This window comes from Salvia hispanica, chromosome 2 (assembly GCF_029641045.1).
Source record: "Salvia hispanica isolate PSC_SH4W2 chromosome 2, Shi_PSC_v1, whole genome shotgun sequence".
Lineage (NCBI taxonomy): Eukaryota > Viridiplantae > Streptophyta > Magnoliopsida > Lamiales > Lamiaceae > Salvia > Salvia hispanica.
Window position 1 is genome coordinate 65,379,532 of NC_142693.1, and position 13,682 is coordinate 65,393,213.

The following is a 13,682-nucleotide window of genomic DNA, read 5'->3' on the forward strand; positions in this document are numbered from 1 at the left end:
GTGTGTTTTAAAACAGAGAACCTGAACGCTTACTTATGGTATGAAAAAGGTGGGTCGTACATGGCCCAATACCAATCAGATTTTATTCTAATGTTTCCATATCTAAAAACTTGAACTAGTCCTCACAAACTTTTACCCAAGTTTATTAGTATTTCCCACTAAAATTTTTTCGGTAAATAATATTATGGTATTGATTTTTTTTTTTCGTAATTTTGCAACAACAACTTAATTCGAGAGCTTCAAGTTCTTCGATTTTTCGAAGATAGTTTTTTTTTAAAGCAAACCCTCCAAAATTGTTTTTCAATCCATTATTATAGTCGGAACTTTTGCATTGCTGAAAATAACAAATCTCATTTAAAAGTTCACAATATTATTTGCTGAATTAAAGTTTGAGAGAAAAATCCAATTTTTTAAAATTCTACGAAATCAGGAGTAAAAATTAATCTTAGCATCCAGTGACTACCTCACTAGTGTTTTAAAAGGAGGTCCCATTGAAAAGATAAATAGATAAAAGTAGGTTATTGTAAAGCATTCTACAAAAGAAAATAATTTATAATTAGAATAATCGAAATTAATTGATAGCATTTCTAGTTCCGATCCCATTATACTAACAAATTGCCTACCACATCATTCATTATACACTAAAATTTCCGGCCGATTCTAAGAAAAATATTAGGTTCCCAAACAGCTTTAAATAATTACATCAATATACATTAATCCGACAATCATAATTCATACACAATAAAATTACTTTATGCAATCATATAAATTATACAATAATAAATACACACATGTGTACATCGAATCAAAATCTTGATGTTAACATTGTCACAAGTCCATCTTATTGCAATAGCTCACACTATATTCATAAATTTAACAAGCATACAAGCCATTCACATTCATTTTGCGACGAAGAGATGACTCCACTGCATCACCTACGCTTACGAAAATCCAATCCGATCCCATTTTCTCGACTAATTTTGCAGCCTTCATTTTGGTAATCATTTCCCATCTTGGATTCGCCACTGCTAACTATATTATGGAATATAAGAAAAAAAAAACATTGTTATAACATTAACATATAAATAACATAGAAATTAATTTTGGTAGAGATTATAAAAAATAAATTGACTTTGGAATTTGAAGACAATAATTTTCTAGAATTTTTTTATGAATTTTTGTAGAATACTAATTTATACTGCCGAAAATTCAACGATGTTATAACTAGAAAAAAAGAAATTTTGTCGATCTGTATAGGCTTAACTTTTCAAGCCCCTACTTGGCTATTTTATCCTTTATGTACCCGCTATTGAATATGTCGTATATAACAAATATCCACTTGCTTTTGAATTAGTCTGATCAAACCCAATTTCGGGTAGGGTTGGGCCAAGAGATTCAAGACTCGGTATTAGAAATGAGCCACTTACCCCTTATGAGGTCTTTTAAGGGGTGAGTGACCCATTTCTAATATGGTATCAAAGCAAGGCCCAAGTCGATGATGATTTATTTCTTTATCTGTTCTCTTGCCTACCCACGTGATGGAAGTCCGATGTGTCATTCCGGCCCACACGTGAGGGGGCGTGTTAAATCCACCAAATCATTGTCCCACATCGGCTTGGTGATGATCCTAACTTTTCTATATAAGTGTGAATAACCCTCTCCCTTATGAGGCCTTTTAAGGGGTGAGTGGCCCATTTCTAATATGGTATCAGAGCGGGCCCAAGCCGATGATGGATTTATCTCTTTATCTCTTCTCTTGCCTACCCACGTGATGGAAGTCCGATGTGTCATTCCGGCCCACATGTGAGGGGGCGTGTTAAATTCTCCAAATCATTATCCCACATCGGCTTGATGATGATCCTAGCTTCTCTATATAAGTGTGGATAACCCTTCCCTTTATGAGGCCTTTTAAGGGGTGAGTGGCCCATTTCTAATACCGGCAGAATTTCGGCCTGACCCAACCCAAAATGATCAGAAGCATGATGGGCTCGGCCTGCTTTGAGAAAAACCTCGGCTGGATTGGGTTGGACCGGCCATTTTATTTTTGAATCGGCCCAATAGAACTTATTTTTAGATTTGTTTGGCTTGGTTAGATTGACATTTGTTAATACAAATATGCGATATTTGAGAGAAAAAGGGCATTATTTAAATTTTATTTTGTGTTACCTCTATCCCTCGAGAAATCAGTTTCTTGTGCAGTTCCTCCATAGCATGAATTCCGGTGGTATCGATGTTCATCACATCTGTCATAAAAGATAAAAAAATGTCACACTAATCTCATGAAACCACAAAAATTGAACCAAGATAAATAATAAATAGGGCTATTAATCACCAATATTACGAATTCCAATTCAACTAAGAACAAGAAGAAATTTTGTCTAAGAACAAGAAAAAGTTTAGATGAGAACTCTAATTTTATTTGGGACGATGTTTAATCGCAATATTTGCATGAAACAACTTGTTTCCATCTGTTCGAAACATCATCTTTGCTATTTATTAGTGATTCCAATTCCAATTCCAATTCCAATCCATCTTTGGAACGAACTTAAAATTCGATATATTAACGACCAATTCCCTAATGAAATAGTGAAATGATAGTACCATAAAACACAACTTACTGGTCATGTCGAGTATCATGACACGAACTCCTGCTTTATTTTCTTTGATCTCATTTTCATCAGACAGCCACTTCAAAATCCTGAAATAAGACTAGAAATTAATATAAATATTGTGATAATAAGATCTTTAATTTGAAACCGAAAAATAAAATAAAAAATTGACCTTTCTCGAATGAAATTAGCATTTGCAAAGCACAATGTTCCAGAATTAATTTGGATGATGATGATGCCTGGTATTTTGGTGGCAACAGGAAATTGATTAATGCTGCAGAAAATATCTGTTCCTGGTAATCTACCTAGTTCTTCTGTACTAGGTTTAATCGACAACAAAATTATCTTCCCAAATGAAATTCCCACCTGCATCCAGTTAAATTAATAAATGAAATAAATAATCACATAAAAAAATTTATTAATTATATACAAAAGGGTCTCTTGTTTGTCAAAAACTTTGTATTGGAAAAATAATCTGATTCCTAGTTACTCGGCCGGTCCATAAAAATAACAAGTTTTGAAATGATACGAGTTTGATAGTTTGACCCTTTCCAGAAGTTTAATTAGTAATTCGAACAAATTTTATATTTTACATATAAATTTATTGTACCTATCATCAATTTTCACTTTACAATTCTCCTAGGAAATGCTTGAAAATCTTCATTTATACATGACATTTTATGCTCTCTACTAATGCAAACTACAAAGCAACTTTCACCATTATAAAAAGCAAAAGAAGAAAATGAAGTTTCATAGGGCAGAACATGATGTTTCTTAGCAAAAATATCACTCGACACAACAGTATTATTGCCCACTAAATGAAATGTCAGTTTCAATTCCAAGAAAAAAGGGAATGGCAATACAAGAATGAATTTTAAAAAATATTGATATAATCACATATATATATTGTGCAATGGAAAACTATTTTTACGAAATCCAAATGTCAATAATTATGTACTCCTAAAATACATAATCATATATATTCATAGGCGTTTCACCCGTTTGATGAAAATCCTCACTTGGCACAAATGTATCAAAAATACAATTAATATTTAATACAAATAATATTTCATTTTTGGGTTATAATTATGTAGTGCACCGACTTGAACACCTGACACATTGATTGGATATTTTTCGACTTAGTTACACTTCAATGCCAAGCTAGCTTCATTGATACTCAAATAACTCTTTGAATTTTAGTACTTTCTAATTACCTTTCCACCACTAATTTTGAAGTTAAAAAAAGATTCCTAGTTACATTGAACCTGGACAAGATTTTGAATAATGCAATCAAATGTACGTTTTGTTTAATGATCAATGTTTGATAAGTCTTTGAAAAATGAATGTTAGATAAGAACTGAATTAATTGAATGTAAAATAAAAAAATTGGGCAATCTGTTTGGCAACTATCCCATGACTTCTTTTTCCCTGAACAAATGCGACCATGAATTGACGCATATATGTAAAATTTTGGCGACAGACGTGAACGGTTAATAACATCATTTTTAGCATACAAATATTGGTTTGTTCAAGCGTGTAATAATGTGGCGACGTGAACAACTAAAATAACATAACTTTTTAGGCTAAGAAGCATAATAAATAGATAAATTTGATTAAATGGGATAATTCAAAAATTTTGAAACTTCATGATTTATTATTTAAATTTTAAAAGATGCAAGAAAAAACAAGTACAAAAACCAACTTAAAGCATGATAAGTATAACACACAAAAAATAATCGACTTTGTATTGTAAATTTTAAATTCATTGAACCTAGACATTTTAATAAGATTAAACATACTGTATACCACGAAATGATTGATGGAAATATATGTATTTCTTTAGGTTGTTGATGGATTTTATTTAGTGGGTGTATATTCGTTTATAGTGGTGTCACAATTCAAGAATTCACATGTTAACAAATTGGTCTCACACAACACGACATTGGCATGAGTCAACTATTGTGGAATTTAGTTTACTATGCACATTTAAATATTTAGACCAAAGTAGTAGAATAAATGATGGGCCCTACCAATAAATTTGGGTGTCTCTTATACGACTTAAATAGTACTGTATGGTGTCATTTCTCACTTCTGAATTTTGATCATTTTCAAGGTCAATGAGATCACAAGGCACACAGGAATTGCCACTTAATAAAACAATATTTTTTTCAAAAGTATATTTAATCCTAATAATTCTAGAATTTTAGACTCCACATGTTAATTTAGAGAGGTCATACCTAGTGATTTGAAGCACATCAAATTCAAGACGCACTCTTCTCTCACAAATCATAATATTACATTTTATGACTTAGCACCATTAATTTTATGATAATTTATTAAAAAAACTTATTATACAAAGAATCATAACTAGTTAATCATTATCCCTAATAACCAATTATCAGCTTAACATTTGGAAACATAAAAAATTGATAAAGCTTAGTTTATCATCTTAAAATAATTCTACTAGTATATAATAAACCTAAAATTGAAGAAAACAATATTAAAAGTTAATAGTATAAAATGCTTATCTACCTGCCTATCTACTAATGTTATTCAAGAAATTGTATACTTAAATTAAGACACTAAACACAAAAAGAAAAAATTCGACAAGAAAAAGAGAAGAGTTACCGCGATGAGGAGGCCGATCTCGATGGAGCCGAACAAGACGCCAAAGAAGGCGCCGAGAGAAACGAGGAAATCCAACTTGTCCACTTTCCATATGTTGTAAGCTCCATTGATGTCTATAAGTCCAGGCAACGCGGACAAGATTATGGATGCCAAAATAGCAAGTGGAGTGTAGTATAATAGTTTTGTGAATAACAACAACGATATCAACACTGTAATTGACATCACAATGTTTGATACCACGGTCTCGCACCCTGCACTGAAGTTCACCGCAGTTCGAGAAAACGAACCTACATCACAAAGTCAAATTTAATGAGTGGACAACTTGAATGAGACATCATGATCATTTAATTCCCATTTTTTTTTATCGATATGGATAGGATTAATAGAATGGCCCATGATCTACAAATCATAACTAATAGAAATGAAAAATTTTAAATGATATACCCTATGAATGTATAAAACATTATACTATAACCTAATTAGGTGGAGTATTAATTAATTATAAAAATTACCCCATAAAGCCAAAATTAAAGTTTGCAAAACAAATACTACTCCATAAAGCCAAAATTTAATTAGTGAAATTAAATTAATAATCTTAAAAGTCTCACCAGTTGCAGTGTAACAAGAAGTGAAAGATCCAACAATGTTCATGCATCCCATAGCAACCATCTCTTTGTTCCCATCCAAATGATACCCTTTAATCGAAGCAAATGATCTCCCAACAGCAATAGCTTCCTGACCACATAAACATACATAAAATGAGACTTAGCAAAATAAATCGAACTATTTCACAAAAATGCTAAAATCAAAACTTTTTGAAGAATTTTTGAAAACTTTATATGTAAGTCAGATTCTGAAATGTGTGAGATAAACCAGAATTTGATCAAACTTCGCCATTTTATACAATTAATCCTTCAAAAATATACATATAGCACCAATTAGGTTTATTTTTATGGGACGAGAGATTATAAATTTGTAATTCAGTTTTCGAAAAGACAATTTTCCGAGTATTTTATTTTATTTAATGACTATGCATGAGAGGAGATGTACTCACAGTGAGAGCTATAAGTGCACAAATCAATCCAATTTTAGCTGCTTCTCCAACATGTTGAGCTCCGAAATCGAGCTGATGGACCGATATGGGATTGAGGCCGCCTTTCAGATGTTTGACGATCTTGACGCCGTGTTTATCGGCCTTCGTTAAGTAGACGATGAAGGTGGAGAGCACGACGGAGAAGAGCGGCGCCACCGCCGGTAACCAGAAAAACTTCTTGTATCTTCTTCCCTGCACTTTCAACACCTTACCTTAATTAATTTATTAATTAACTAATTCTCACTTAATTAATTAACATTTTAAAATTAGGTCAAAAATGGATGTTTTTTCAGACTAATTGTGATCAACTTACGATGAAACGGGTGGCTAGGATGAAGATCAGAAACGAACAGCCGAGGACGAAGTTTAGTGGAAACCACTGTTGCATAAAATATTTTAACAAATTTGTCAATACATAAGAAGTTATTGAGAAATATAATAGGTAATTAATTTCTTTATGTATAAGTACCTTTTTAATTTATGAGATAATTGTCACCTAAGAGTACAAATTTTGGTCAAATTTTAATCAGTCACGCGTAAATGAAATATTAAATCACGAAATTTAAATTTTTCCTCAGCACCATCCAGTTGAAGCTATATTTTTAAAATTTTGAGTTTGAAATTAACATGGTGATGGAGCATTGTACAAACGTTTATAAGTGAATGGTTTACTACTTCATTCGTCACACTCTAAGTGAATCATTTTTTTTAGGATATTCCACTCTATTTGACATATTTCTAAAAATAGAAACATCACAATCTCTACTTTTTTTTCTCTCTCTCACTTTATTCTATCCACTTAACTCACAATTCACAAAACAACACTACATAAAATTTCGTGCCGGAATAAAAATGCTCTACGTGGGACAGATTGTTACAAAAATTTTGGTACAAGAAAAAAAAAATCAAATAATCGCCACAAACACTACTCCCTCCGTTCCATAGAAATAGAGTTATTTTGTCATTTTGGTACGTTCCATAGTAATAGAGTCATTTCTTTTTTTAGTAAAAGTCAACACATTTTTCCGCACCTACTTTACTCTCTCTTACTTTTTTCTCTCTTCATCTCTCTACCTTTTTTATTTTCCACTTTATTCACCCTTTACTTAACTCACCTAACACAATTTTTCTTAATCCCCGCGCCGAAAAGAAACGCCTCCATTACTATGGAGCGAGTACTATTAACCACACATTATATATTAATTATCTCAATATTCACGAATAAAAAAAAAGGATTAATTACTTGGTGATGAAGGGCTTCGACCACAGCCCCCAAAACAGATACAACATCCGTTTTAGAGGTGAAATGGCTGATTCCAAGCAATCCCTTGAGCTGCTGCAGCCCAATAACTATGGCGGCGCCGCCCATGAATCCGATGACCGCAGCATGTGAAAGAAAATCGATCAGAAACCCCAACCTGAACACGCCGAACAAGGCCTGAAATGCGCCGGTGAAAAAGGTGACGGTGAAGATGACCCGCCGGTACAATGCTGGGTCGGCCGCGGGGTCCACCACCTTCGATACCATGGCGGAGAGGAGCAGCGAGACGACGGCCACAGGGCCGATGGCTATCTCTCTCGAACTCCCCATCATGGCGTAGATCAACGGTGGCACCACGCTCGCGTCTGTGGTCATTTATCGTTAGTCTAGTTCGAGTAGACACGATGATTTTTTAGGGATAATAGTCGATTAAATCAAAAGGTTTGATTAGGTAAAATTTTGAAATCATGGTACTTTAAATTACAAATTTTCAATTTTTTTTAATTTGTGTCATCTCTATATAAAATAATTCTTTTAATTGTAAGATAACATTTCATTAATATTATCTCCGTTCCACAATAATATGCACTCTTTTATTTTTAGTCCATCTCACGAAAATATGCGCTTTCTAATTTTGAAACTCTTCTCTCTAATAAAGTGAGACTCATTCTCCACTAACGATACACTAATTACTTTTTCTCTCTACCACTCTTTTACTTTACCAATTGTATTAAAACCCGTCCTTAACTCAAAGTGCATATTGTTTAGAGACGGAGGGAGTATAATTTAATATTTTGTTTTCAATAAAACTTTATGAGACCAACAAAAATTGAATCATATTTTATATTTAAATGATTCTTGTAGTATTTTTATACTTACATAGTCCATACTGAGGGTCAAGCTTGGCTAGATTAGCATATCCAATACTCTGAAAAAAAAAATAAAAAAAAATACACATATTAATATATAATTGAAAAGAAAATGTAACATGCACAAAACTCGTAAATGCGTATAAAATGACATCATCAGTATAAACCTGTGGGATGCAGAGGCTGGCGAGAGTCAACCCGGCAAGGAGATCATTCTTGAACTTTGTAGCCTTATAGTTTCTACCCCATTTAAGAATCGGAAACAAACCTTCTAGAAAAACTAGAAGCTTGCTCCGACGAGGCTGCTGCCCGGATTTTGATCCGGGCAGCACAGACTCCCTGACGGAGGTGTAGACCTGCCTCCACGGGGCGGGCGGGGAGGGAGAGCTAAGCAGCCATTTGGCCCTCTCGGACGCGGCCGTGGCGGCGTCGAACGGCTGCAGCTCCATTGTGAAGGCCTCGGCTGGCTTGGTGGCCATGTATAGTGGCAATTTGAAGTGTTTGGGTGAACCCAATTAGAGAGAGAGAGAGAGCTAATTAGAAGAAAGAGAGAGGGATAGGAAGAGTACTTTAAATACTAACCCTCCATGGGGTGAGGGGCATTGAAATCGCCACGATATTTAATTTTTTTAGTCATATTAATGTGGGCATAAAGGAATTTTGGTACTATTAGATTTTGGTGATATAAATGTGTATGATGTTTAGATTTTACATCTAGGTAGAATCTTAATTTTTTGGACATATTAAAGTGGGCATAAAGTAATTTTAGTATTAGCTTTTGATGATATAAATGTGCATGATGTTTAGATTTTATATCTAGGTAGAATCTGGTCAGTCTGATTTTATTTTACTTTTGAATTTGGCAACATTTGGCAACATGTCAACATGTTGATAAAATAAGAAATTAAGAATCATCTCAAGTTCATGTATATCTTGAATTAGCCTATAACTTTTACGATTAAGTGTGCTATATATGATTAATGAATTAAATATTAATCAAAACATATTGTCTAGGACCAGAAATTAATGCATTTAATGTGTAGGAACAAATAAATTTTTGTACAAATGTTTGGGTCCGTTTTGAACTTTAAAACACGATTGACCATTAATTGTTGACAAAATATTTAAATATATGTTAGGATCGTCGACTGCAACATTAGTTTGAACGCAGTCGACACGAACATGGTCTTTCCAGCCCTGGTATAAACCTTCCAACTTCCCTCACTCATCCGATGTGATGTGGGATGAGTTTGTAACCTAACAAACCTCCCCTCAAATCGAGACATCGGGGACGCAGTCGACACGAACATGGTCATTCCAGCCCTGGCCCCTAGGTCATCCTGGGCCCGACTCTACCTCGAGTCCTTCAGGGCCCGACCCTAACCGGGGCTCATCCAGGCACGACCCACAGCCACCTGGGCTCTGATACCACTTGTTAGGATCGTCGACTGCAACATAATTTGATATTGTCCGCTTTGGGTCAAACCCGCATGGATTTGCTTTTGGGTCACTCCCAAAAGACCTTAAACTAATTGGGGTTGGACAGGAATTATATACACCTTCTAACTTCCCTCACTCATCTGATGTGGGATGGGTTTGTAACCCAACAATATAGACCAAAACATATTATTTAGCAATGACAATAATCAATTCTTTTAGCCACTTTACGGTTCTAATTTTGAACTTTAGTCCAAATAAATACTCCATAATCATAAGAGAAACTTGGGTTTTTTTAGGTGAATTAAATTCGACACTGAACCACTAATACATGACCTGATTTTTGGACTGGTATTATGGCAAGTCACGTTATGGCCTAATTGCATCATTTTTTAAAACGAAAATACAATTTTGAAAAATTCGACAAACTATATTATGAAAAGTGTTGCCTAATTACACCCACAAATAATTAATTAACCTAACGAACATATAATATATTCTATGGTGGGTTTTGTTTTTCCGCCAACTCTCCACTAGGGTCTTCTACCACAAATTAATTGCAATTTATTATTCATTTTTATATTTCCTCTAACTTATTCTATCAGACTACAATGTATATATCAAACTGTAGAATGTAACACTTCCCATAAATATCTATTTATAGTTACAAACATGTTTTAGAAATGAGATCAATAAGCTAACCCTCAAAATAATGGATTCATGATTTAATCGACCAGACTATATAAAATTAACCCTATATATAAATCACCACGTCTAGAAGGAATTACCTTTTGATACAACAAAAGTTGACCTACATAAGTATAGGGCGGCCTATCATAAGGTATGTAATAGTGATAGAATTTGGAGAGAACCATCCATTTGGAATGAATAATTTGGTCCAATTCCAAACCCATGGTCTTGTGGCTAAAAACCCTACACTTGTCAATTGCACTAAATAATTAGCTAATTGATAATTTGAAAATATATGAAAAAAAAAATCAAAATGAACATATCTTATACAAATTGGGTTCTACCAATTTTTTTTTTTTTTTTTTGTAAAAATATTAAAATGCTTGAATATAGTGTGAGTATTCTCATGTTCTCATAAATAAGAGGGTTTAATTTCATCCAACCTTCACATATACAAACTAAATTTTTTTATTGGATTTTTAATATATGGGGACCAAAGCCTCCCTTGCAATTAAAATACTAGTACATAATACTATTAAATTTAAAACACAAAATAAAGGTTTGGAATAGTGCGTGGACTGTGTGTTTCTTACAACATGAAGATGGGCTCATTTTGTTTGATGGTCCAGTATTTTGTGAAGAAAAGATTTTTTTTGGGGAAATTCTTGATTACTACATATATATGTATGTGGCTTTTGCTTCTTGCTTTATTTAGTGCTCTTCTCTTTTTTCTGAATGGTCAAAGCCACTCTCCTTGGAAGTGTATATGTTACATTTATTCTTTCTGTTGTGATAGGGAGATCCACAATTTCTCATTCATAACTGAAATGCAAAGAGAATCATTTTCATTCATTCAATCGTGAAGATTACGACAAACGCATCACATCGCTAGATTAACGAAGTATTCGAGTTTGAATCGATCCTATTTGATGTGGAAATTTCATTTCCTAAGTGGGGTTAATTTCTCCGTAGAGTGGATTTTATTAATACGATTTCTACAATAACTCAACTCCACAGTGGGGTGGGAATACGGGTATCCATGGATACCCGCTCCGAAAAAACTGGGTACCCAAACCCGAAAATCATCTAAATGTCTATCAAAAATCCGACCCGATATATTTTCGGGTACTCCAATACCCGCCCTGGGTATCCATACCCGACGTATCGGGTACCCAAACACCCGATTCTTTACATGTGTTAATAACTAATTATAAAAATTCAAATTTTATTATATTAATATAATAGAAATATTTAAATTTACTAATATCTTTAATGTTCATTTATTTTGTAGTATAAAACTATAAAAAAAATGGGTTATTTTTATTTTAAAGTATATGATTATATTTATGGGGATTGGTTATGCAATATATAAGTAAAATAATAAAAGTTATGCATTTAATTAAACTGTAGAAGCAACCAATAATATTGTTCAAAAGTCAAAATAATTAACTAAAATATAAAAACTACATGAGTTGATTATGCAATATATAAAACCACATGAGTTGATTATGCAATATGTAAGAGAGATCCGACTTATTTATATAAGTTTAGAAAAAGTTAACCTAGTAAATTGTAATTAGTAAATAAATTGACTCAGATCTTGAAGCCTAAAATGACTAAACCTAATTAAAAAAAATACTTTAAATAATAAATTGGATATTCGGGTAATATCCGATACCCATTCGGGTTACCCAATATCCAATTTATCTTTAATTTCAATATTCAATCCCATAAAATTAGATAATGAGTATCCAATACCCGGTGGATACGGGTTGGGTACCGGTAAACCCAATACCCGATATCCATATTCCCACCCCTAAGTGGGGACATCCCAACGGACTAGCACTAGGACATCCCAAAAACACCTCCTGCCACGTCATTAGGACATCCCATTGCACTGCCACATTACTAGGACATCCCACTGCATAATACTCCCTCCGTCCACGAATAGGAGTCCCGTTTTTCCATTTTAGTCCGTCCGCGAATAAGAGTCCCGATTCACTCTTCCCATAAATGGTAATATGGTCCCACCTTCCACTAACTCATTTCACTCACATTTCATTTAAAACTAATATATACAAGTGAGACCCTTATTTCACTAACTTTTTTCCACACACTTTTCTTAACATTTCTTAAAACCCGTGTCACCCACAAATGAGACTCCTAATGGCGGACGGAGGGAGTAGTGGATAAGTACTAGGATTACCGGACGCTCCAGCCAATATAACAAATTGAAAATTACGATTAATTCATTTTAATTGTTAGTGTTTAAATATAAAAAATAAAATACAATGAGTTATAAATATAGTATATAAATAAAAAAAGTAAAAAAAAAATAGGACGTCCGTGCTCTTGTCCGCTATTGCGGCGAACACCCCACGAAAATCGTGTTAGTCCAACCTTACCTGACATACGCTATTACGGATGTTTATCGCAGAAATTTACGTGCGTGACATTAAAAAATATTTTCTTTATTTCACTTAACTCATAAAACAAAACAAAAGTACTGAATAAAATTACGTACAGAAAAAAAATGTTTTATTTAGAGTATATCTAAACTTACCAAATTTTATCTTAACTTCATGTCTATCCATAGGACATAGAGTATATCAAACTAGAGTCAACTTATGCAATTAATATATGCTCTAATAAAATTTTGAAATTAAGCCTAACAAAAAATGAGACATTTATTCTCCATCAGTTTGATTTATCGAAGACAATGGAAGGCCATCTTGATGGGCTGAGGCCCGAAATATGGATTCATGAGAGTTTTGGCCTATCACATGACTCTACATGGAACCCTAACATCTAAACTTCATTTACTTATTTTTGATAAAGTACCAACAAATATCACGATAATTGTTATTTTTCTTATAGTCGTATCCTTTTAATTTTTCCAATTTCATGAAATATTTCGATTTTATTTTCAGTACGTACCGTAGTCGCAATTTGATAAAAAAAAAATTGTTTCAAATCGATTCAACAGATTCTGTTTTATTAATGTACAATACAAATTATTATTATTATTATTATTATTATTATTATTATTATTATTATTATTATTATTATTATTATTATTATTATTATTATTGTTA

General features: G+C 33.1%; 1 protein-coding gene across 2 annotated transcripts; it reads right to left on the bottom strand.

The window, feature by feature from the left end:
- Positions 1 to 689: 689 nt before the first annotated feature.
- Positions 690 to 9,002, bottom strand: LOC125200506 (low affinity sulfate transporter 3-like). Of its 2 annotated transcripts, XM_089065746.1 has the most exons (11): positions 8,628 to 9,000; positions 8,471 to 8,519; positions 7,574 to 7,956; positions 6,644 to 6,709; positions 6,292 to 6,522; positions 5,846 to 5,972; positions 5,238 to 5,524; positions 2,782 to 2,975; positions 2,619 to 2,698; positions 2,167 to 2,243; positions 690 to 1,032 (listed from the first exon to the last, which is right to left on the bottom strand). In XM_089065746.1, exons 1-11 carry the CDS (start codon positions 8,937 to 8,939, stop codon positions 874 to 876), a joined length of 1,965 nt encoding a protein of 654 aa, XP_088921872.1. In that variant the 5' UTR covers positions 8,940 to 9,000; the 3' UTR covers positions 690 to 873. The 2 variants fall into 2 exon arrangements, with proteins under 2 accessions (XP_088921872.1, XP_088921873.1); XM_089065747.1 differs by lacking the exon at positions 7,574 to 7,956 and having other exon boundaries at positions 6,292 to 6,527; positions 8,628 to 9,002.
- Between the last annotated feature and the right edge of the window lie 4,680 nt (positions 9,003 to 13,682).

Bases quoted from the DNA above. Each gene is read 5' to 3' on its own strand.
- LOC125200506 (XM_089065746.1), bottom strand. From the start codon at position 8,939: ATGGCCACCAAGCCAGCCGAGGCCTTCACAATGGAGCTGCAGCCGTTC. The intron at 2,976-5,237 runs GTAACTCTTCTC...AACTGGATGCAG, and splicing joins AGATCGGCCTCCTCATCGCG to GTGGGAATTTCATTTGGGAA. The intron at 1,033-2,166 runs GTAACACAAAAT...TCCATAATATAG, and splicing joins TGATTTCTCGAGGGATAGAG to TTAGCAGTGGCGAATCCAAG.